At 42.5% G+C, this 23,040-nt stretch overlaps 1 protein-coding gene across 7 annotated transcripts in view; it reads left to right on the top strand.

Moving 5' to 3' along the window:
• LOC143039941 (F-BAR domain only protein 2) overlaps positions 1 to 23,040 on the top strand; it is a 154,956-nt gene that overhangs the window by 25,354 nt on the left and 106,562 nt on the right. For all 7 annotated transcript variants that reach the window (XM_076210397.1, XM_076210400.1, XM_076210399.1 and 4 more), the window contains exons 2-7: positions 3,033 to 3,124; positions 9,524 to 9,740; positions 11,926 to 12,027; positions 16,968 to 17,123; positions 22,175 to 22,370; positions 22,825 to 23,031. In XM_076210397.1, coding sequence (XP_076066512.1) covers positions 3,033 to 3,124; positions 9,524 to 9,740; positions 11,926 to 12,027; positions 16,968 to 17,123; positions 22,175 to 22,370; positions 22,825 to 23,031 — 970 coding nt within the window. The remainder of the gene's footprint in view (positions 1 to 3,032; positions 3,125 to 9,523; positions 9,741 to 11,925; positions 12,028 to 16,967; positions 17,124 to 22,174; positions 22,371 to 22,824; positions 23,032 to 23,040) is intronic.

Genomic DNA, 23,040 nt, shown 5'->3' on the forward strand with positions numbered 1-23,040 from the left:
TCCCCATCCCTCTCCCTTCCCCATCCCTCTCCCTTCCCCATCCCTTTCCCTTTATTATCCCTTCATTATCCCTTCATTCTAACTTCCTTTTCCTTCCCACTCCCTTCCCACTCTCTCTTCACTCTCTCTTCAGTCTTCCTACCTTCTTCCTTTCCTCTCCCTATCCTATTCCTCTCCTATCACTTCATTCTAACTACCTTCTCCTTCCCTCTCCCTTTACTCACCCTACCCTCTCCCTTCCCTCTCCCTTCCCTCTCCCTTCCCTCTCCCTATCCTTCTCCCATCACGCACCCTTCCTTCTCCCATCTCTCCCTTCCCTCTCCCTTCCATCTCCTTTCCTGTTCCCTTCCCTTTCCCTTCCCTCTCCCTTTTTTTCTCCAGTTTCCCTCCCGTCTCTCCCTACTTTCTCCCTACTCTCTCCCTTTTCCTCACCCTCTCACATCCTCCCTCTCCCCTACTCCCTTTCCCCCTCCTCCCTTTCCCCCCTCCTCCCTCTCCCCCTCCTCCCTCTCCCTCTCCCCCTCTCCCCTCCTCCCTCTCCTCCTCCTCCTTCCCTCTCTCCCCACCTCCCTCTCCCTCTCCCCTCCCCCCCCTTCCTCCCTCCCTCTCCCCCTCCTCTCCCTCCTCCCCCTCCCCATCCTCCGTCCTCCCTCCCCCTCCCCCTCCCCCTATCTCCCCCTCCCCCCTCCCTCCCTCTCCCCCTCTCCCCTCCTCCCTCTCCCTCCTCCCTCTCCCCCCCTCCATCTCCCCCTCCTCCATCTCCCCTCTCCCCCCCCGACCCTCCTTTTCTCTACCCTCCCCTCCTTCCCCTCCCCTTCATCCCCTCCATCCCCTTCTCCTTTTCCCCCTACTCTACCCCTCTCTCCTCTCTGCCTTCCGCTCCCTCGTCCACCCACCCTCCTCCCTCTTCCTTCCCTCCTCATCCTTCCCCCTCCTTCCTCTCCTTCCCCTCTCCCCTTCTCCCTCTCTTCCTTCCCTCCCCCCCCCTCCCCTTCTCCTCCCCTCCCCCTTCCCTCTCTCCCTCCTTCCTCTCCTCTCCCCTCTTCTCCCCTTTCCTCCTTCCCTCCTTCATTCATCCTTCCTCGTCCCCTTCCTCCCTCTCCTCCCCTCCCTTCCCTCCCTCCCTCCCTCTCCCTCCCTCCCTCCCTCCCTCCTTCCCTCCCTCCTTCCCTCCCTCTCCCTCCATCCCTCCCTCCCTCCTTCCTTTCGTCCTTCATTCCTTTCCTCCTCATCCCTCATCCCTTCCTTATCGCTTCTTCCCTCCCCTCGACATCTCTCTCTGTATCTCTTCCTCTCCCTCTCTCTCTTCCTCTCCCCTTCTCTCTTCCATTCTTCCCCCCTTTCTACTCCGTCCTCCGTCCTCTTTCCCTCCCCCCTCCCTTTCCCACTTTTCCCCCTCCCATTTCCACTCCCTCCTAGACTCCCCCATTTCTCCCCCACCTCTTCCCCTCCCTCTCCCCCTCCCTCTCCTTCCTCTCCCTCAACCCCTCCCTCTCCCTCAGTCCCAACATCTCTCCTTCACTCCCTCCTACGCCTCTTCCTTTTCTTCCTCTTCCTTCTCTTCCTCCTCCTCCCTCTCTCCTCTTCCTTTTCTTCCTCTTCTAACTCCTCTTCCTCCTCTTCCATCTCTTTCTTCTCTTCTTTGTTATATTCCCTGTTCCAATCTCGTCTCTCAATCCCCATCCTCATCTTCCTCCTCCTCCATCTCCTCCTTTACCTTGTGTTCTTCCTTTCCCTCATCCTTCTCGTTTTCCTCCGTCTGCCTCCTCTTTTTCCTCTTCCTCCCCTTCCCTTCCTCCTCTTTCTCCTCTTCCTCCTCTCTTTCCCCCATTTTCCCTGCCTCTTCCCTCCTCTCCTTCCTACCCCTCCTCTCCATTTCCTCCTTCCTTCCCTTCCTCCTCCCCCTTCCTTCTCCCCTCCTCTCTTTCCCTCCATTTCCCCTCCTTCTTCCCTCCTCCCTCCTCCTTCCTCCCTCCTCTCCTTCCTCCTCTCCCCTCCTCTCCTCCTTCTCCCCTTCCCTCCCCTTCCTCTCCTCCCCCCTCCTCTCCTCCTCCTCCTTCTTCTCCCTCTCCTCCCTCCTCTCCTCTCTTTCCTCCCCCCTCCTCTCCTTCCTCCTCCCCATCTCCTTCCTCCGCCCCATCTCCTTCCTCCGCCTCTTCCTCTCCTTCCTCCGCCCCCTCCTCTCCTTCCTCAGCCCCCTCCTTCCTTTCTCCCCTCCTTCCTCTCTTCCTCACCCCCTCCTCCTCCTCCCCGGCCTCCTCCCCTCCTCCTCTCCCCTCCGCCTCCTCTCCTCTCCTTCCTCCGCCCCCTCCTCTCCTTCCTCCGCCCCCTCCTCTCCTTCCTCCGCCCCCTCCTCTCCTTCCTCCGCCCCCTCTTCTCCTTCCTCCGCCCGCCTCCCTCCTTCCTCCGCCCCTCCTCCTCTCAGTCCTCCCTTCCTCCTATCCTCCCCTCCTCTCCTTCCTGCTTCTCTCCCTCCTCCTCTACTTCCTCTTCCTCCTCACTTCTCCGTTCTCCTCCTCCTCTCCCTCCCTCTCTTCCTTCTCTATCTCCTCTTCCTCCCCTCTCCTTCCTCTCCCTCCTCTCGCCCTCCTACCCTCCTCCTCCTCCTTCCCTCCTTCCTCCTCCTCCTCCCCCCTCCCCCTCCTCTTGCTCCTCCTCGTCCTCCTCTTCCTCATCTTCCTCTTCCTCATCTTCCTCTTCCACATCTTTCTTCACTTCCACCACTTCCTCCTTTTTATGCTGATGACAGAATCAGATCTAGTGTGTTTTTTTTTTTTACAGAGAATGCAAGAGAGGGATGTTGATAACTAGTCATTGGGACTCGAAACACATTATTGGCCAGATTTACCTAATGTACTGTATGCACTTTGAGAGGAAGCTTACTGTAGGTCACTATCTCTCACTGGAAATAAACATCACCATTTTGTGGATCTTAATGCCATCTTCTGAATTTTTTTTTTTCAGTTGTACTGTAAGAATTTTTGATTGGGGTCGAGGTTTTGGAATTCATCATCATTTGTTTTCTCTTACAGGGAGAGGAGCACAATGGCTGGAATGTTCTGTACCAGAACATGAAACAAGGCCATACTGCCAGTAAGGAATTAGCAGAGTTCTTCAAGGAAAGGTAATTCGTCATTCACAGTCAACTTTCTCCAAACTTATCACCCCCTGGAATTCAAGAAGGAATTTGTAACTGTATTTAGTTAATTTGCTTGGTTCTTTGAATTATTTTAATGGTCAGATAGTGTGTCTGCTAGGTATTTCCACATTGCTCCAGTTTCCAGTACTTGCTCATTTTACTATGTCTGTACAAGATAGCTTCAAACATGCTCAATGCTGATATCAGCCAAACTAATTCGTGTGTGTTAGAGAGAGAGAGAGAGAGAGAGAGAGAGAGAGAGAGAGAGAGAGAGAGAGAGAGAGAGAGAGAGAGAGAGAGAGAGAGAGATGGCTCCTGAACTTATCTTCTTCCATGAACACTCATTATGGATTTTTGACCTGTAAAGGTCATATTTGTTCAGAATGCCATAAAATTGGATGTCATATATTTCCTTGGCTTAGAAGTATAGGTGACAGGTACGTGGGTGACTTTGTCACTGATTGACAATATTTTTTATAGATATAAGTCATGCCAGATGATCAGACCCGCAGCCATGAGAGTGCAAGGGGGGGTGGGGGCTTACCCCCCCCCCAACTCTCAAGCTTGTATATTTGTAATTTTCAGTCATTTTTCATATACTTTGTCATAATAAAACTACAAGTTTGCAGTTTGGTGTTAGATAATGGGTTTCGAGAGTATTCTTTTTCTGCAAATATGTGTCCTTAAATTTTTATCATGCAACTTGGCACCACCAGCATGTGCTTGTACTGCATGACTTGTACATGATGTCCAATGCACTGTTGGCCCTGACTGATGATTCTCTTATCGTTCAACAGTGGTGTCACATCACTACTGTGTTACAGTTTCCATAAGTGGTATACAGGATTAGTAATTTTGATTAAATTCAGCCCAACTTCTCCCCCCCCCCCCCACAAAAAAAAAAGTTCAACCCCCCAAATATTATGTTCAGCCTCCCCAAATATGCAGGAAGCCCCCCCCCCCCCCTCCCCCAAGTCATAAGTTCTGGCTACAGGTCTGTAGATGATGTATTCACTTCAGGGACATTTATGACACAAAAGTAGTTCTTAATTAATTATAGACTTGTTTAGTCTTGGTTATTCTCCAAAGCAGAATAAAACTGTTGGGATTTTGAACAGAATGTATGAAATATGCCACTGTGCTGAAGATATATTTAGATGGAATATCCTTTTTGGGTAATAATTCTCAGTTCTCATACATTTATATATTCTATCATGCTAATATGTGTATTATAACAACAAAAATTGTCATATAAGATTTTTGGTTCCAGTTTGTCTGCTAAATATGATTGGGCAGGCTATAACAGTAGAGGTAATACAATGGCAAGCCACAAAACTGATTCCAAATATCAGGAATAAATAATATGAAAAGCAACTAAAACATGAATATATTTTTCCTAAGAAGTGTAGACTCAGGTGATTTGATATAATGTCTTTAAAATTCTAAAGGGAATTGACAACATCAAAAGTGATGAAATTTTCACACAATGTGAATCAGACATGAAATAATAGTCTCAAACTGTCAGGAAGTATATTTAATTCAGAAGTGGGTAGAAACAATTTCACCAACTGTGTAGTAAATGAATGGAATAAACTTCCTGCAGAGGCAGTGCAATGTAGTACAGTTCGAATTTTTAAGATTAATTTCGATAAACACCTAAGCAGTTTGCTGTAATGCCTACCATTTATTTTATTTCATTGTTTATTTATTATAATTTAATTATTATTTATCTGCTTATTTCTTGTGCATTATAAATCAGTTATTTTTCTGTTTATTATTTATCATCATCTATGTATTTACTTATTATTTTTTTCCCTGCATCTGATCTAGTTATGGACCAAAAGGTCTCTTGTTAGCATGTTCTTCCTTTGTAATCCTTTGTAATATTTTCATGTTTAGCCTTGTGAACATGAAAGATCACCTTGTAAGAACAAAAACATGGAGCAATCAAAAATGTGCATAACTTTGCTACAGACAGAGAATAGAAGAATGTATAGCCTAAGATGACTGGTTCCATGAATAGGGTGCACCAGGAATGACCAAGCAGTAATGCTGGGAGTGGGTTGGGGTGAAATCTTAGTGTGATTCAGAGAGGAAGGAGTGAAAGAGGTGTAAGTAATGGATGGATTATCTGTTTAAATATTTGGTTTTGTATATACTTTTACCTATTGAAAGTATTAGTAAAATTTAACAAGTATTGATTGTAGATGAACACTGGATTTCAGTGTGTAATCTTATTCTTGATGTCAACATTTGTTTGACTTGCAAAGGGGGCATGCTGACACCTTTTGGTCCATGTCTAGGTCAGATGGGAAAGAAAAAAAAAAAAAAAAAAAAGTAGATAAATAGAAAGATAATGAGAAACAAATATGATTAATGAATAATAATAAACAGGCAAATAATAATAGTTTATAATAAATGATACATAAAAAATAGATAAGTGATGATAAATAGGTAAATAAAAAGAAATAAAGGGCAGACAATACAGAATATTGCATAGGTGTTTATGTAAATGAATCTTAAAAATTTGAACTGTACTACATTGCACTGCCGCAGCAGGAAGTTCATTCCATTCATTTACTACACAGTTGGCAAATTTGTTGCTACCCACTTCCACAATTTGAGACCATTATTTCTTGTCTTGATTCACATTCATTGTGAAAGTTTTGTCACTTTTGATGTCAATTCCCTTTAGAATCTTTAAGACTTGTATCAAATCACCGCTGAGTCTGTCTTTTTGGGGGAAAATAGATTCATATTTTTTAATCTATTTTTGTTTGATTTATTTCTGATGCTTGGAATCGGTTTTGTGGCTCTCCATTGTAATTTTTTCAATCTGTCAAAGTCTTTAATGAGATTTGGTGACCATTTGGAAACCACACATTTCAAATGTGGATGATCGACATATGGACTTTAAAATTGAAAGATTGTGCAATCAGTCCTAGAATCTTATTTGCTTTCTCTGAGGCAGAAATACACGGTGTAGATGATTTGAGATCAGTACTGATAATTACGTTGAGATCCTCACTATCTGTTTTTGTTAACGAATTTCCAAATAACTTGTAAGTATACTTATTGTTATTTTCATCTATGTGCATAACCTTACATTTACTTGGGTTAAATTTCATTAGCCACTTTTTAGACCATTGCTTTAGTTTATCTAAAACTTCTTGAATATCTAATTGATTTAAGTGATCATTTGCCATTCTGCACAGTTTTGTATCATCAGCAGATTTGGAGACAATAGATTTCAGTGTGTGGTCTATATATCATTTATATGTACTAATAGAAGTAGCTTAAGAATGGAACCCTGAGGAACTCCACACATAATATTTTTCCATCTAGAAGTTTTGCCATTTAGAATAACTGATTATGATATTTTAACCAATTACTAGTCTAGCTTAATAGCTATACCACTTATTCCGTGTAAAGCTAATTTAGTAATTGGTCTCATGAGGAACAGTATCAAAACCCTACTCAAAGTCCAGATATATTAAATCTATGTTGTTTCTTTGGTCATAATTAGAGATGATTGTGTTGTAGAATTCGAGTAGGTTAGTCACACAAAGTTTCCATCTGAATCCATGTTGGCTATCATTTATTAAAGAATTATTTTCTAAATGGTGTTCAGTAGCATCTATGATGATAGTTTCCATCATTTTTCCTACAATTGAGGTTAAACTTATAGTCCTGTAGTTCATTAGCTTTTTTTTGTCACCATTTTTTAATATAGGAGTAACATCAGCTAACTTCCATTCTCTTAGGACATTTCCATATATGATCAATTTTTTTTTAAAATAATTTCTAATGAAACAATAATTTCTTTTTTCATTTCCTTCAAGATTCTTGGATGCCAACTGTCAGGCCCGGGTGTTTATTAACTTTGAATTCTTCCATACATTTTTTATTTTTTTCTGTTATATTTACAGTAAGGATATTGGAGATAGTTACAGAAAATGGAGAAAAATGTGAGATAAGCCAATTGTTTGCTAATGACACAACTCTTGTAGAAGGATCAGAGGAGGAATTAAGGGAGTTAGTGATGGAGTTTGGGAAGGTGTACAAAAAAGGAAGTTGAAGATAAATGTGGGTAAAAGAAAGGTTATGAGATATACAAGGGGAGAGGATGGCAGCAAATTGGAAGTGAGTATTAAGGGAAAGGGACTGGAGGAAGGGGATAACTTTAACTTGGGGGTGAATGTGGTAGGAAAGGGAGGCATAGAGGTGGAGGTAGAATGTAGATTGAGAGAAGCAAGTATATGCCGTAAAAAGTGTAATGAAAAATAGGCATTTAGGAATGGATACTAAGGGGAGATTGTATGAAGGAGTGATTGTGCCAACAGCATTGTATGGGGCAGAAACATGGAACATAAGAAGAGTTCAAATATGTTTGAGATGAAATGCCAGAGAAGTATGGTAGAGGTTACTAGACTGGATGGAGTGAGAAACAAGGTTGTGAAGGAGAATGGGGGTAGAAACGGAGTTGGGAGATAGGGTTGATAAGAGAATATTGGGATGGTTTGGACACATGGAAAGAATGAGTGAAGAAAGATTAGTAAAAGAGGTGTGGAAGGAGTGAACATGAGGGGGGCAACTAAGGATGAGATGGATGGGGTTAAAGGGGCATTGGGAAAAGGGGAATGTCTTTTGAGGAAAGAAGGGAGAAGACAGAAGATATGGGTAAGTAGAGAATGGTTGTGTATGGATGATGATGTGATGCATGGAAAGGAGTGGGTAGGTGATGGTGGGTGATGAGGGAATATATGTAAATGATATTTTGATGCAAATCAAAGGGATTTCTCTCCATCTTTTTCTGCATGAGGAGATGGAGAGGAGAGGTTGCTGATTAAATGAAGCAGCCTTATGAATACTGAGCTAAAATAGATGTTTAATATATCACACATTCCTTCATTTGGATATTCAAGTTGACTGACAGCCACTGTAATTTCTAATAACTTTTTTATCTCTAATTTAAAAATAGAATTCTATGGGATTCTCTTTGTATTTATCAGCTGTATTCATTTTGTATTGTTGCTTTCTTTTTTAATTGTATTTTAAATCCCTCTATATTATCAGATAACTTTGAGGGTCATTAGGTGCACCAGAACACTTGTATTTCTTATAAGCCTGTCTCTTTTTAACAATACTTTTTTCAGTTTCTTTGGTTAAGCCATTTTGAGTGAGCCTGATTTGGGGTGTGTCTGTCCTTAGTAAGTGTATTTTAAAATATTTCCTACATCTTTCATTTAATTTTACCTCCCAGTCTGTAAGCTGAAGCTCCTGATGTAGTCCTATGAATTGAGCTTTACTGAAATTGGGAATTTTAGATACACAACTATCTATTCTTGAGTCTCTCCTCTTGAATCTAAATTGTAATCACTGCTTGCAATGGTTTCACTAACTTCTCCATAGGTTATTATACTTTTGTGGCTAGTGATCAATAGATTGATTAAGTTTCCATGTCATAGAGGCTTTTTTATGTCCTGAACTAAGTAATTGTATATATATATATATATATACAGACGCTCCTCTACTTACATTCATTCGTTTTACGTTTTTTCGATTTTACGTTTGAACTGACTGTAAAAAAAATGGTAAAAAAAAAAAATTGAGTGAATTTTTAAGTTTAGCGCGCTCTCCGTAGTTCAAACAATACCTACGCATGACGCCGAGTCCATTGTTTACATGGCACAAACGACAGACTGAACGTGCCTTGCCTCATCCTCCTCCTCCCCTTCCTCCTCCCCCTCCTCCACCATCTCAATTTATGTTGCTTGAATCTAATTTATTTGAAATTAATGTTATCATTTTACAATGTTATGTGTATAATAAATGATTTAGGGGTGTTTTATAAGATACGGTAATAGAATTTACGGATGTATAGTACAGTAACAACTTACGTTCATTTTCAACTTACGTTCATTTTCAACTTACGTTCGGCCGTTCGGAACGTAACTAAAACGTAAGTTGAGGAGCGTCTGTATATACATATATATTATACAATATATATAATATATATATATATGTAACATATAATATATATATATATATATATATATATATATATGCATAAGTAACCACTAGGAAAAGTAAACTAACGAAGCAGAGCACTTTCGTATAATTACATCTTCTGCACTGAAGATGTAATTATACGAAAGCGCTCTGCTTTGTTAGTTTTCCTAGTGGTTACTTACGCATTTGTGAACACACGCTCCTAGTGTTTTTATTGCATATATATATATATATATATATATATATATATATATATATATATATATATATATATATATATATATATATATATATATATATAATTGGTAAAAATTTATTGATTTTTTTTACTTGTATGAATATAAAATTCTTGTACCTTTTCCCAATATCTAGAACAACTGCAGATGAAACCTACTGCAAGCTCCTCATCAAGTTGGCCAACAAGTGCAACAATCACAGTGAGAAAGGCACTGTCTCACCCATCTTTGCCGTCCTGAAAACTTCCTCGGAGAAGCTGTCCAATATCCACTCTCACACAGTACAAAGGGTCCAGGACCTGGTCAAGGAGGTTTCCAAGTACAATGAAGAACTGCACAAGAAACATAAAGTGGTCAGTATTACTTTCGACTTTTGCTTAAACATTCCTTTTTCATTTACCTTCTACAATTGTATTATTGAAGGCTGTCCTGGTAACATATCTCCAAACACCAAAGTTGGCAGGTAAAGCTTGAAATCATTATAAGTCAGTCCTTTATATAGAAATATTAAAAAGAGAAATTATTAGTTTAAGTCAGCTTTATCCTTGAATTTTAACTCAAATTTCTATCAAAGTTTTATTTCAATCACAGTAAAAACTAGTGACACAAGCCTGCATGTGATGGTCTCACAAAGTGGGCGTTGGAGAGAATCATTCCCTCACAACTCTGCTCATCTTCAAATCCCATCTCTTAGCACTGACTATCTTTCCTTCACATTGTCACATTAGCACTAACAATCAGCAAATTATCTTACTTTCCTGTCATCCAATGATATGGCAACAGATCCACACTAATTTAGTGACAGAAACAAACCCACACTAATTCAGCACAACAACATCCAACATTTCCCATTTCCCAGAGAGATGTACCTGGAAACCTTTGATAGTTTGTGTGTAGCTACATGTTTTCATTGTTGCAATGTGATGCAACAGGTTATTATTATTATTATTATTGTTGTTGTTGTGGAGGATTGGAGGAGGAATGGGGATGGTTCAAGTAGGGAGTTGCAAGGTGTGCAAAGATGGTGTGTAGAACAATGATGACGGGAGGACATAGAAGGAAGGAATGAGTGGTGGGATGGTGAAGCAAAGAAGGTTGCAGAAGAGAAGAAACAAGCATTCACTGATTGGTTACAAAATAAGATGAGAGAATCGTATAAGAGGTACAAAGAAGAGAAGTAAATCATAAGATAAAGGAGGCAAAAAGGCGAGCAGATGTGAAATGGGGTAAAATTATGACAATTTTTTTAAAGTAATAAAAAGATGTTTGAAAGGAAATTAAGAGAGGAAGAGGAGGCAAATCAAGTAGAGAAGAAAAGATAAAAGGTGCAGAGGGAGAGATAATAATGGAAAAGAGGAAGATGGGCAGAGCATTGTAGGGAGTTGCTAAATGTGAAGTAGGATAGGGAAAGGTAGTTCCAGTGGGAAGCAAGGATGAGATGGATGGATGGAGTAAAAAGGGCATTGGAAAAAAGAGAAATGTCTGTTGAGGAAGGGAGAAGACAGAAGGTATGGGTAAGTGGAGAATGGTTGTGTATGGATGATGCTGTGATGCATGGAAAGGGAGTGAGGGAGTATGTGTGAATGATATTTCAATGCAGCCCAAAGGGATTTCTCCCCATCTTCTCTTTTTCTGCATGAGGGGATGGAAGGGTTTGCTGATTAAATGAAGTGGCCTTGCTGTGGATGTATGGTGTCTTGCTACACTGTTTCTGACCCAGGGCAGTGAACGAGATGCAGGGATGACCCATCATCCAGGAGGAGCCAAGAAAAGAGGGAGGGGTGGTGAATGGGAGTGGAATATGTGTGGATGAAATGGGTGGGAGTGGCTTTTTGCCTTTTGACTTTGGCTACCTCCCTTGTAATGGGGAAAAAGTTGTTAGTATATATGTGTATGTATTCTTATTTGTTGTTGACCTTTAGAATTAAGTAACTTGGGTCAATCAATGGATGATAATTAACAAAAACCTATAATTTGGGACATGGTGAATAGTGCACAGCATATCCTGATGGGGAGACTTGCGATGTAGATTTTAGAAAATGATGGATGGATGGATGGAGTGGAGGATCTTGAGTAGAAGGTGATTGTTGAGCAGGGAAGGGAGAAGGCAAGAGATAAGTTTGAGTGGAGAATGGTTGTGAATTGACTATAGATTGATGCAGCCTGAAGAAGTTTCTCCTCATCTTCCCTATTTATGCATAAGATATAAAGAGGAAGGGTCACTGTGTAAAGGAAGTATTGGGCTCCTGCTGTAGATGTGCTGTGTCGTGCTGTATTGCTTCTGACCCAGGCAATGGGCCGGGATGGCCCCTTCATCCACAAGGAGCTAAGATAAAAGGGGAACAAGTGTGTGACATGTGGGAATGTGATGTGTAGGGGTGGATATATGCCTTGGCTTGCTACCTACCTATAGGAAAAAGAAACCTCTTGGTTATGGATGGGTTACCTACAGTTAGATATAATCTTCCAACAACCAGAATGTATCATATATCATGCAAAAGACTGAGTGATTCCTATTCTATCTATTTTGGGGCACAGGTTAAGGATGAGGAGTCTCAGGCAGAGGAAATTGTGAAAAGCATCCAGGCCACCAGTGGATTGGCTCTCAAAGCAAAGGAGACCTACAGTCAACGATATCAGGTACAGTATTGTTTTTTGTTTAAAAGTAAGACAAGTGGCACAATGTGTTAGTGACTTATGTTAATAACATCAACTATATGGGGATGTTTGGAGTTTATAAATGTCAGACAGAGCAGTTAAGGGGAAGTTCCTGGCCCAAAAGGGACTATACCCCCCCACTTGCCTCTGTCTATGTCTCCTGTCTCTCTCTTACTCTCTTTCTCTCTTTCTCTCCCATTCTCTCTTTCTCTCCCATTCTCTCTTTCCCTCCCTTTCTCTCCCCCTCTTCCTCTCCCTCTCCCCCTCTCCCTCCCTCTCCCTCCCTCCCCCTCCCCCTCTCCCTCCCCCCCTCTCCCTCCCTCCCCCTCCCCCTCTCCCTCCCTCCCCCTCTCCCTTCCTCCATCTCCCCCCTCCCCTCCCTCCCTCCATCTCCCCCCTCCCCTCCCTCCCTCCATCTCCCCCCTCCCCTCCCTCCCTCCATCTCCCCCCTCCCTCCCTCCCTCCATCTCCCCCTCCCTCCCTCCCTCCATCTCCCCCTCTCCCTCCCTCCTTCTCCCTCCCCCCCTCCTTCTCCCCCCTCCCTCCTTCTCCCCCCTCCCTCCCTCTCCCTCCTTTCCTTCCTCCCTCCCTCCTTTCCTTCCTCCCTCCCTCCTTTTCTTCCTCCCTCCCTCCTTTTCTTCCTCCCTCCCTCCTTTTCTTCCTCCCTCCCTCCTTTTCTTCCTCCCTCCCTCTCTCTCTCTCTCTCTCTCTCTCTCTCTCTCTCCTTCTCTCTCTCTCCTTCTCTCTCTCCTCTCTCTCCATCTCTCTCTCTCCTCGTCTCTCTCTCGTCTCTCTCTTGTCTCTCTTGTCTCTCTCTCATCTCTCTCTTGTCTCTCTCTCTCGTCTCTCTCTTTCTCTCGTCTCTCTCTCGTCTCTCTCTCTTTCTCTCATCTCTCTCTTTCTCTCGTCTCTCTCGTGTCTCTCTCGTCTCTCTCTCTCTCGTCTCTCTCTTGTCTCTCTCTCTCGTCTCTCTCTCTCTTGTCTCTCTCTCTCTCTCGTCTCTCTCTCGTGTCTCTCTCTCTCTCGTCTCTCTCTCTCTCTCGTCTCTCTCTTTCATATCTCTCTCGTCTCTCTCTCGTCTCTCTCTCTTGTTCTCTCTCCTCTCTCTCTCGTTCTCTCTCGTCTCTCTCTCGTCTCTCTCTCTCTCTCGTCTCTCTCTCTCGTCTCTCGTCTCTCGTCTCTCTCTCTCGTCTCTCTCTCTCTCATCTCTCTCTCTCATCTCTCTCTCTCTCTCTCCTCTCTCTCTCTCTCCTCTCTCCCCCTCTCTCTCTCCCTCTCTCTCTCTCCTCTCTCTCTCTCTCTCCTCCCTCTCTCTCTCCTCTCTCTTTCTCCTCTCTCTCTCTCTCTCCCCCCCCTCTCTCTCTCTCTCGTCTCTCTCTCGTCTCTCTCTCTCTCTCTCTCGTCTCTCTCTCGTCTCTCTCTCTCTCTCTCGTCTCTCTCTCTCTCTCTCTCTCTCTCTCTCTCTCTCTCTCTCCTCTCTCTCTCTCTCTCTCTCTCTCTCTCTCTCTCTCTCTCTCTCTCTCTCTCTCTCTCTCTCTCCCCCCCCCCTATCTTAGGCCCTCTCCTGTCCCTACTCTACAGATATTCCCCTTGTATTCAAGGCTCCCTTCCTATTTTTAGTCTTCCCCACAAGTTCATTCCATCCACCTCTGCCTTTCACACATTCTTTGGTAATCTCTCTCTACTCATTCTGTTGATATGCCCATACCATCCCAGTATTCTTTGAATAATTCTGTTTTCACTGTCACATTTAGTTAAGTTTGCCAAAACATGTTCATTTGCTATTTTATCATATACTATTCAGCTATTTTACTATATTATCACATACAGTCAAACCTTGCTTAATGAGCACCTCACATAGTGAGTTATTCGCATAATGAGCAAAATTAGAAAAGAAGAAAAAAATACTTGCTTAATGAAAACATTTAGCTTAATGAGCAATGTTTCATAATTCATATGCCCAACACGAAGGCTCCTTTCTACTTAGCTAACCACGAGTCATGAGGAGTGTCTTCTTGTGACTTGTGGCTAGCTCATTCCCATCTGTTTCTCAGGCATTGTTGCCACTGCTTGAAATTTTCTGCTAGATCTTGGATTTTTATTTTGACCTTGTGGTCTTGATTTTTTTTTTTTTTCCCTCTTTAAATCCAGCAAATCTTGTAGTTTTCAAGTAACTCAGCTAATGAGTACAAATTTAATAACCCTTACAAGAATGTCCCCAAAAGAAAAAGTGCAAGAAGACAGGGATAAGAGAAGACAAATCATCGTAGAAGTGAAACGTAAATCACTGAGAAGTGCGAATGAGATGTGAGCGTGATTGACCTAAAACACACACACAATCAGACTACATAAACAATTTGCACTATCCTCAAGAACAAAGGGAGTGACAAGAATATCTGTACAACGGTCACGTATTCTTGATGATGTTGAAATGTTGCTTTTCATATGGATCAATGAGAAACAAATGCAAAACGACATTATTAACGAGAGGACAAAAGTAATTTTTGCTGACCTCATTAAGAAAATGTCAGGAGTAGCAATGGGCAAAGAAGAAGCATTCAAGGCAAACTGTGGTTGGTTTGAAAAGTTTAAAAGAAGAACTGGCATCCACAGTGTTGTGAGGCTTGGTGAAGCAGCAAGCTCTGACACGAAGGCAGCAGAGAACTCCATCGGTGACTTAAGGAAGTTTGTGGATTCTAAGGTTTACCTGCCGCAGCAGGTTTTTAATTGTGATGAGACTGTCTTTTCTGGAAGATGATGCTGAAGTGAACCATAACAGCAGAGAGGGCATTAGCCAGCCACAAGTCAATGAAAGATTGTCTCATGCTGCTGTATTGTGCCAATGCAAGCGGTGATTTGAAAGCGAAGCTGCTGCTTGTTTACCATTCAGAAAATCCACAAGATTTCAAGAAGAGTAAAGTTCAGAAGAGCATCTTAAGCGTGATCCTTCTGTAAAAAGTATTTGCTTAACCCCTGTGTTTTTACATTCTCCCAAATGCGCCCTGAATCCCATTCTCTGTGGTTTTCAAAATTCGCGGGTGAAAGAGAGAACGATCGATATAAGCGGTGACTATATTTTATGATGCGAATATTATTACGTTACGTCATACGGCTGGCATTGGCTGCTGCCCGCGAGATTTAAGTCCTGTACTGAAGTGGTTAAGATGAATCTGCCACTTCATGTCTTGCCTGTTCAACACTCCTGCCCATCCTCCAGGTCAAGCAATTTAAGTCCAGTTCCTGCCTCCAAACACCACTCCTTTACTCCAGCCCATGGACCAGCAGGTCATCTCAAACTTTAAGAAGCTCCACACTAAAATGCTCTGCAAGCATTGTTTAGAGGTGACTGAGAGTTTTGGAAAAACCACTTCCACATCATTGCCTGCCTCAAGATGATCAACTAGGCATGGGAGGGGGTCACCAAAAGAGCCCTATTTCGGCTTGGAAGAAGCTTAGGCCAGACAGCGTTGTTGAATGCGACTTTGAGGGGTTTGAGTCAGTGCCTGTGGAGCCTATAGTTGATGAGATTGTGTCTTTGGCCAAGACCATGGGGCTGGAGAAGAAGTTGAGGAAGAGATTGTGTCAGGGGAGGAGGAGGTAACAGCCTCAGTAGATCAACAACCTTCCAGTGCAGTAAGAGAGATGCTTAAAGGATGGGAAATGGTTTTGTTATATATTGAGAAGTATCTCCCTAATAAGGCAGTAGCAATGCATGCTACAAATTTATTTGATAATAATGCTGTGTTGCATTTTTGCCAAATTTTGAAGCATAGGCAAAAAGAAATGTCTAGACAGTGAAAAAGAATTCTAAAGAAGTACCAGTTGTGCCAGTGTTTCTAAAAGATTTAAAGCTAGTTAGTCAGTCAAGACTGTTACAGCAGCGAGTGAAGAGGAATCTCCCTTGATGGAAGATTTTTCTCCTTCACCTCAGTAATCCTCCCCACTGTCTCCATCTAACTTGCACCAGGAGCTACCTTCTTTTTTCGTAAATTGCAACCGTATTTATATTGATTTTATTTTACTAATTATTCTTTCCAAGGTTCATTCACTGTAAATTAAAATATTTTTATGTTATGCATTAATAATTTAAAAAAATATTTTAGATATTATTACAAATTCTTTTAGGTAGTTTTTCCCAAGCATTGAATAGGTTCCACTGTACTATTTCATTAATTTATTATATATGTATTATCATATATTATTTTATCATACACTAATTTATTATTTATTATCATATTTTATCATATACTATTCAGCTGTTTTATCATATTCATGTGTGAATGATATTTTGATGCAGCATGAAGGGATTTCTCCCTGCCTTTTCTTATTGTGCATGAGTGGATGGAGAAGGGGATTGCCAATTAAGTGAAGTGACCTTGTTGTGGATGTAATGCGTCTTGCTACATTGCTTCTAACCTAGGGCAGTGGACAGGATACAGGGATGACCCATCATCCATGAGGAGCTAAGATGAGAGGGAGGAAAGGGTGGTAGGTGGGAGTGGAGTGGTTGGGAGTAGGTACGTGACTTCGACTTGGCAATCTCCCTTATAAGGGGGAAAAAAGCTCTTGGTATAAAGATAGATGATATACTCATTGAGTGAATTTTGTCCACTTTTAGATCAGACTGCCCATCATCAAACCTAGGAGATAGAAATCCCTATTGCTAGATAAAATTATCTCTTACATTCATGCTACATTGCCTCTGACCCAAGTAGTGAGCAGATGTGGAAGACCCTTCATCCACAAGGAATTAAGATAAAAAGGGAGAACAAATGGGTTTGGAATGGGTGAAAGATGGATATACCTTGGCTGGGCCACCCCCCCCATATATGAGGGATAAGGCCTTCTGGTATATGTATATTAAAATTTTGAATTTATCATTTCAGTAAGACCAGTGAATGCATTCTCTGTATATATTTCAGGACTATGAAAAGGTTCAGAGAGATGGTGCCTCACCCAAAGATGTTGAGAAAGCGGAGGCAAAACTCCGTAAAGCTCATGATGAATATAAGACACTAGTTGAAAAGTACAACAGCATTAGGGAAGACTTTGAACGAAGGATGACGTTATCATGTTCAGTAAGTGTATCATTAGTAAATCGTAGTTTGATTTGTAGCTTCAGAGTGTCGTACCACTAGATAATAAACTATGACCTAGAACTGTCAGGATATATATTCAATTTAGAGGTAGATGGAAATAATTTCCTTGATTGCATAGTTGAATTCATTAAAGTTTAAGAGTTACTTGGAGAAACACATAAGTGGTAAGCTGTGCTGTTCACCAAGTGTTCAAGTGTTTATTGTGAATATTGTTTAATCTGGAAGAGTGTACATAATTTCTACCTCAAACCAAATGATACATACAATGGAACCTCTTGCTATGTAAGACTCGAGTTTGAGGCACAAAGGCTGATGTTCACCCATATACTGCATGAGTCACATCACAAGCCCATGTAGCAACTTAAATGGATGCAGCCCAGTGGAACGGTGCAGAATCACATGATAGTATTCCAGGTGATGGTGAATGTGTGCCATGAAGGTTTCGTCAGCATGCTGGTTCTGAATCCAAGACTTCTGAGAATGATTGAAATGCTCTATTGTAAAGTTACCTTTGTGAGATGGTATGGCCATGTAGGTACTCCTCATACTTTTAATTCATGAGCTGATGGCAGTTGTCCATTACAACTTCTTTTGGCTCCTCTTGGGCTTAGGTTTATCACAAGAAGGCAGTGATTACAATGATGGATGGATCAAGACACTTCAGCCCACTTGGACTGATAATTTACCATTATGATAGTGGAAAGATTATCAAGTAGAACAATGTTAATCAGTCCTGCGATGTTCAGAAAGAGGAAGGGGAGGTGAATCAAGTAGAGAAGAAAAGGTAAAAGGTGCAGATGGAAAGATGATAATGGAAAAAACAACAGTAAGAGGAAGATGGGCAGAGTATTTTAGGGAGTTGGTAAATGTGAAAGAGAATAGGAAAGGAAAGATGGTTGTAGTGGGAAGCCCTAAGAAAATGATGAATGAGGAAAATGGAGAAGTAATGAATTAGGTTAAAACAGTTATTAACCCCTTCCATACGGTGCCGCACACGTAGGCGTCATGGGGAGCGAGTGTATTCGCGAGGCTGCCATATCGGCGTCTTGATTATATTTATTGTAGTCGCCCCTCCATAATGACATTCTTTCTAATTCTTTTGTAATCGCATTTTCTATGGTTATCAAAATTCACGGGTGAAGAGAGAATGATCGATATAAGCGGTGACTATATTTTATGATGCGAGTATTATTACGACACGTCGTACGGCTGGCATTGGCTGCTGCCACCGAGATCTAAGTCCATGACGCCTACGTGTGCGGCACTGTATGGAAGGGGTTAAAATGATGAGAGCAGGTAAGGCACCTGGGTTAGATGGGTGTCATGCAGAATGCCTAATTGATGGTGGACTAGCTAGTGAGGTTGTTTGATGTTTGTCTAAAAGAGGGTAGAGTAGTGGAGGACTGGAGAAGTGCCTGTATAGTTCCACTTTACAAGGGAAAAGGTGACAAGTGTAAGTGTAGTAGTTTCAGAGGGATCAGTTTGTTGAGTGTGGTTTGAAAGGCTTGTGGAAGGGTTTTGATTGAGAGGATTAGGAGAAGAAGAGAGGGAGTAATTGGTGAGGAACAGTGTAGGTTTAGGACAGGTAGGGGTTGTGTGGGTCAGATTTTTGTGGTAAGTCAGATATGTGAGAAAACTTTAGATAAGGTAAGGATGTATTTTGGGCCTTCATGGATTTGGAAAAGTCTTATGACAGGGTGGGCAGGAAAGCACTATGGGAGGTATTGCAGATATATGGGATAGGAGGAAAGCTGTCGAGAGCAGTCAAGAGTTTTTACAAGAATAGTAGAGTTTATGTTAGAATTGGAAATGGAGAGAGTGATTTGAGGTAAAGGTGGGACTTCCCCAGTGATGTGTTATGTTGCCATGGCTGTTCAGTTTATACTTTGATGGTGTGGTGCAAGAGGTAAATGCAAGGTTAATGGGCTGGGGATTGGAGGTAAGTGAGAAAGTGGAGAAAAGTGGGAGATATTTCAGTTGTTATTTGCTGAGAACACTGCGTTTGTGGCAGGAACAGAGGAAGGATTAAGGAAGTTAATGACAGAGTTTGGGAAGGTGTGCAAAAGAAGGAAGTTGAAAATAAATGTGGGTAAATGTAAGGTAATGAGATGTTCAAGGGGAGAGGATGGCAGCAAATTAGAAGTGAGTATTAAGGGAGAGAGGATGGAGGAAGTGGATAGCTTTAGATACTTGAGTACAAATGTGGCAGGAAAGGGAGGAGTGGAGGTGGAGGTAGAATGTAGATTGAGAGAAGCTAGTAAATACCTTGGGGGATTAAAAAGTGTAATGAGAAATAGACATTTGGGAATGGATACTAAGAGGAGATTGTATGAATGGATGTTGTGCTGACAGCACTGTATGGGGCAGAAAGATGGAATGTAAGAGAGAAAGAGTTTAAACGTGATTGAGATGAAATGCCTGAGAAGTATGGTTGGGGTTGCTAGGCTGGTTAGAGTGAGAAATGAGGCGTGGAGGATAGTCGGGATGGAATAGGAATTGGGAGATAGTGTGGATGAAAGTGTTGAGATGGTCTGGACACATGGAAAGAATGAGTGAAGAAAGATTAATAAAAGAGATGTTGTTGTTGTTGTTGTTGTCGTTCCCTAGACTGTCTGTCCGAGCAGTCCTGTCTCCCCAAGGAAGGCCACAGCCGAAACTGGGTTTTCCCACAAATCCTCCACAGAGCGCATGGTGCGCTGCCCGCGCGCACGACTGTGCACAATGCAGTCCTCCATCACGTGCTGCATGGTATGGGGTGAAGTGCTACATCCTGGGCAGCTGCTCACAACACGGTCGTCCAGCCTCTTCTGGTAGCTTAGAAGTGCTGGGTGGTGACCGCATCGCAGTCTGGCCAAGTGGACCCCGTCCCCTTGTGGGAGAGAGGACTCAGAAGGGCGGACATCAGGGGGTCCGGCACGCAGCAGTGTGCCGTCCTTCAGCGCGCCAATGGAGCGGCGAGTGACACGATCATGAATATGTTTCCGGAGGCTGGTATTTGGTGGTTGTGGAGGAAGAGAAGAGAGCATCTGTGCGTAATAAAGGTCCCCGGGTGTAGTTTTAATGTTTCTTGGTGTGTGTGGGTGTTCTGCTATGTAGTGTAGCGGGTGTGATGTGTTTGTGGTGGCTGCAGCAAGTGTTTGTGTGCCTCTCATGTCGAGGTGGTCCTTGACTTTGAGGACTTTTGTTTCATGGTGTAAATGGTCTGTAGGTGTTGTATTTGTGCAGCCTGTAATTGTTTTTAGGGCTTTGTTTTGTATGATTTGAAGGGTGTTGTGGTGTGTCTCACTGAGATTAGGAGCCCATGCAGGACTCGCATAATTCATCACTGAGCGTATGCATTGTTTGTATATTGTTATATTAGTTTCTTTGTTTTGTCCAAATGTTGTTCCAGTGATTGACTTAAGTGCATTAAGTCTAGGTGTGCATTTGTTTTTTATGTTTGTGAGGTGTTGTTTGAAAGACATGGATGTATCGTATGTTACACCAAGAATTTTCGGTGTGTTTGTGTGTGGTATTAGAGTGTTGTTAATGTAGAGATGAGGTATGTATTTGTGTTCTTTTGTCCAGTTGGTGAGAAGTGTTGCTGTAGATTTGGTTGGAGCTATTTTGAGTGTTTGTGATGAACCATGTGTTGAGTGTGTCAAGGTAAGGCTGGTCCTGGAGCTGCAATGTCTACGTCGTGGGACCACCCCCCAACCCCAAGAGTTGGGGGCCAATCAGCAGCAACCACCCATGGCCATCAGCTCTACGCAGATGGCACCGATCCCCAAGGAGGAGCTACGCCTACCTGGGGGAGTACCATAAAAGAGATGTAGAAGGCAGAGGTGGATGAGTAAACATGAGGGGGTGACCAAAGATGGGATGGATGGATGGATGGGGTAAAAGGGGCATTAATAAAAAGGGATTGTCAGTTGAGGGAGGAAAGGAGAAAACAGAAGATAGGGGTGAGTAGAGAATGTTTTTGTATGGATTATGATGTGATGCATGGAAGGGTGTGGGTGGGTGATGGGAAGGTGAGGGAGTATGTGTGAATGATATTTTGATGCAGCCTGATTGATTTCTCCCCATCTTCTCTTTTTCTGCATGAGGGGACAGAGAGGGGGTGTCGTCAATTAAATGAAGCATCCTTGCTGTGGATGTGATGTGTCTTGCTACATTGCTTCTGACCCAGGGCAGTGGGCAAGATACAGGGATGACCCATCATCCAGGAGTCAAGAAAAGAGGGAGGGAGGGGTGGTAAATGGGAGTGGAGGATGTGGGGATGAAATGAGTGGGAATGGATTTATGCCTTTGACTTTGGCTATCTCCCTTGTAAGGGAGAAAAAAATATTGGTATATGTATGTATGTGATGTTCAGGCCTAGGTTGACCCATTGTTTCCCAGGCAGCAGCACAGGCTGGAGAAGTGTTACATTGGATTTGCCATTGAGCGCCAATTCAGTAACTTGGCAGATTGGACACATGCAGCCATAGTGTTCATTCACTTGGGCAACATCAGGGAACCAAGCCACATTACAGAGTAACTGCATGGTCTTCACAACACCTCCTTGGTTGATGTAAGCTGCTTTGACAGAATAAATATGCAAACACTTCAGCACAACTATCTGCTGACTGGTTCACAACACCAACTCACCAGATGGTCAGATGGTGACAGATCTGGAAAAAGGGGCAAATAAATGGAGTACAGTCATATATTTGGTTTGGAAATCCATGGCTAATAGCATGGTGTAGGGTAGTCAAATGAATATTTTGAGAAGCTGAGTTGGTTGTTGCCTCAAGTTTATTCCTGACTAGTTTCGCATACCTGCAAAACTAGTCAGGAATAAACTCAGACTAAGACTCCTGTGTTTCCTACTCCACTTATGTCATATTATATATATATATATATATATATATATATATATATATATAATGTATATATATATATATATATATATATATATATATATATATATATGAAATGTAATTTGTGATTATCACTTCATTAACTAGGCAGTATTATAAAGAAATTTGCTTTTGTCCCACCCTTAGAGGTTTCAGAGTGTTGAAGAGGCCCACTTAGCCCAGATGCTTCAGTTTGTGCAGCGTTACATCAATGTCCTACAGAGCAACCATGAAGCAGTTGGTCAGGTGCAGCAGGACCTCCTGGACCAGTACTCCCAGTTTTCCATCGAAAAGCTCCTTGACCAGTTTGCACTTTCCAAACTGACCGGGTTGGAGAAGCCATGTTAGTATTGTGGTGACTTGAGACTCAGTTTCTGAAGTTGTCAGTTTTGACTTTTATGTATTTGGTTAGTGCTGAACATGAATGAATAAGCAGTTTTCTCTCCTCTTCCACATTTTATAATTTTCTTTCTCCACTTTGTCCTTTTCCTCTGCATCCTTTCCCATCTCTTTTCTCTTCTCTCTTCCTCCTCTTCCTCCTCCTCCTCCTCCTCCTTCTCCTCTTCCTCTTCCTCTTCCTTCTCATCTCATCCATCTCTTCTTCCTTTCTCCTCCTCCTTCTCCTCCTTTCCTTTCTCTATTTCCTCTCCTTTCTCCTGGTCTCCTGTTCCTCTCCTGTTCCTCTCCTGCTCTTCATCCTCACTTGTCTTTATTCTTCCATATATGTTGCCATTTAATTTTTCCTATTGCTTGTTACAGATGATATTTCTCACTGTTGCCTTTTTGTTCCTTGGTAGGTCCTATGGTGTTTGAGGATGGTGGTTCACTGGGCTCTGCGCTGTCCGGCCAGCAGTCCCCAGAACCTGGTGATACCTCCAAGTCCTGGCCGGACGACAGCTCAGGGTCAGTGGGTGGAGGAAGTGGGGGTGGAGGAGGAGGAGGAGGTGGAGGAGGAGGTGGGGGAGGAGGAGGAAGTAGCAGTACCAAGCCTAGTAAGAAAGAAGGTAAAAAGC

This window comes from Oratosquilla oratoria, chromosome 27, assembly GCF_046742065.1.
Source record: "Oratosquilla oratoria isolate Oo_2021 chromosome 27, ASM4674206v1, whole genome shotgun sequence".
NCBI lineage: Eukaryota > Metazoa > Arthropoda > Malacostraca > Stomatopoda > Squillidae > Oratosquilla > Oratosquilla oratoria.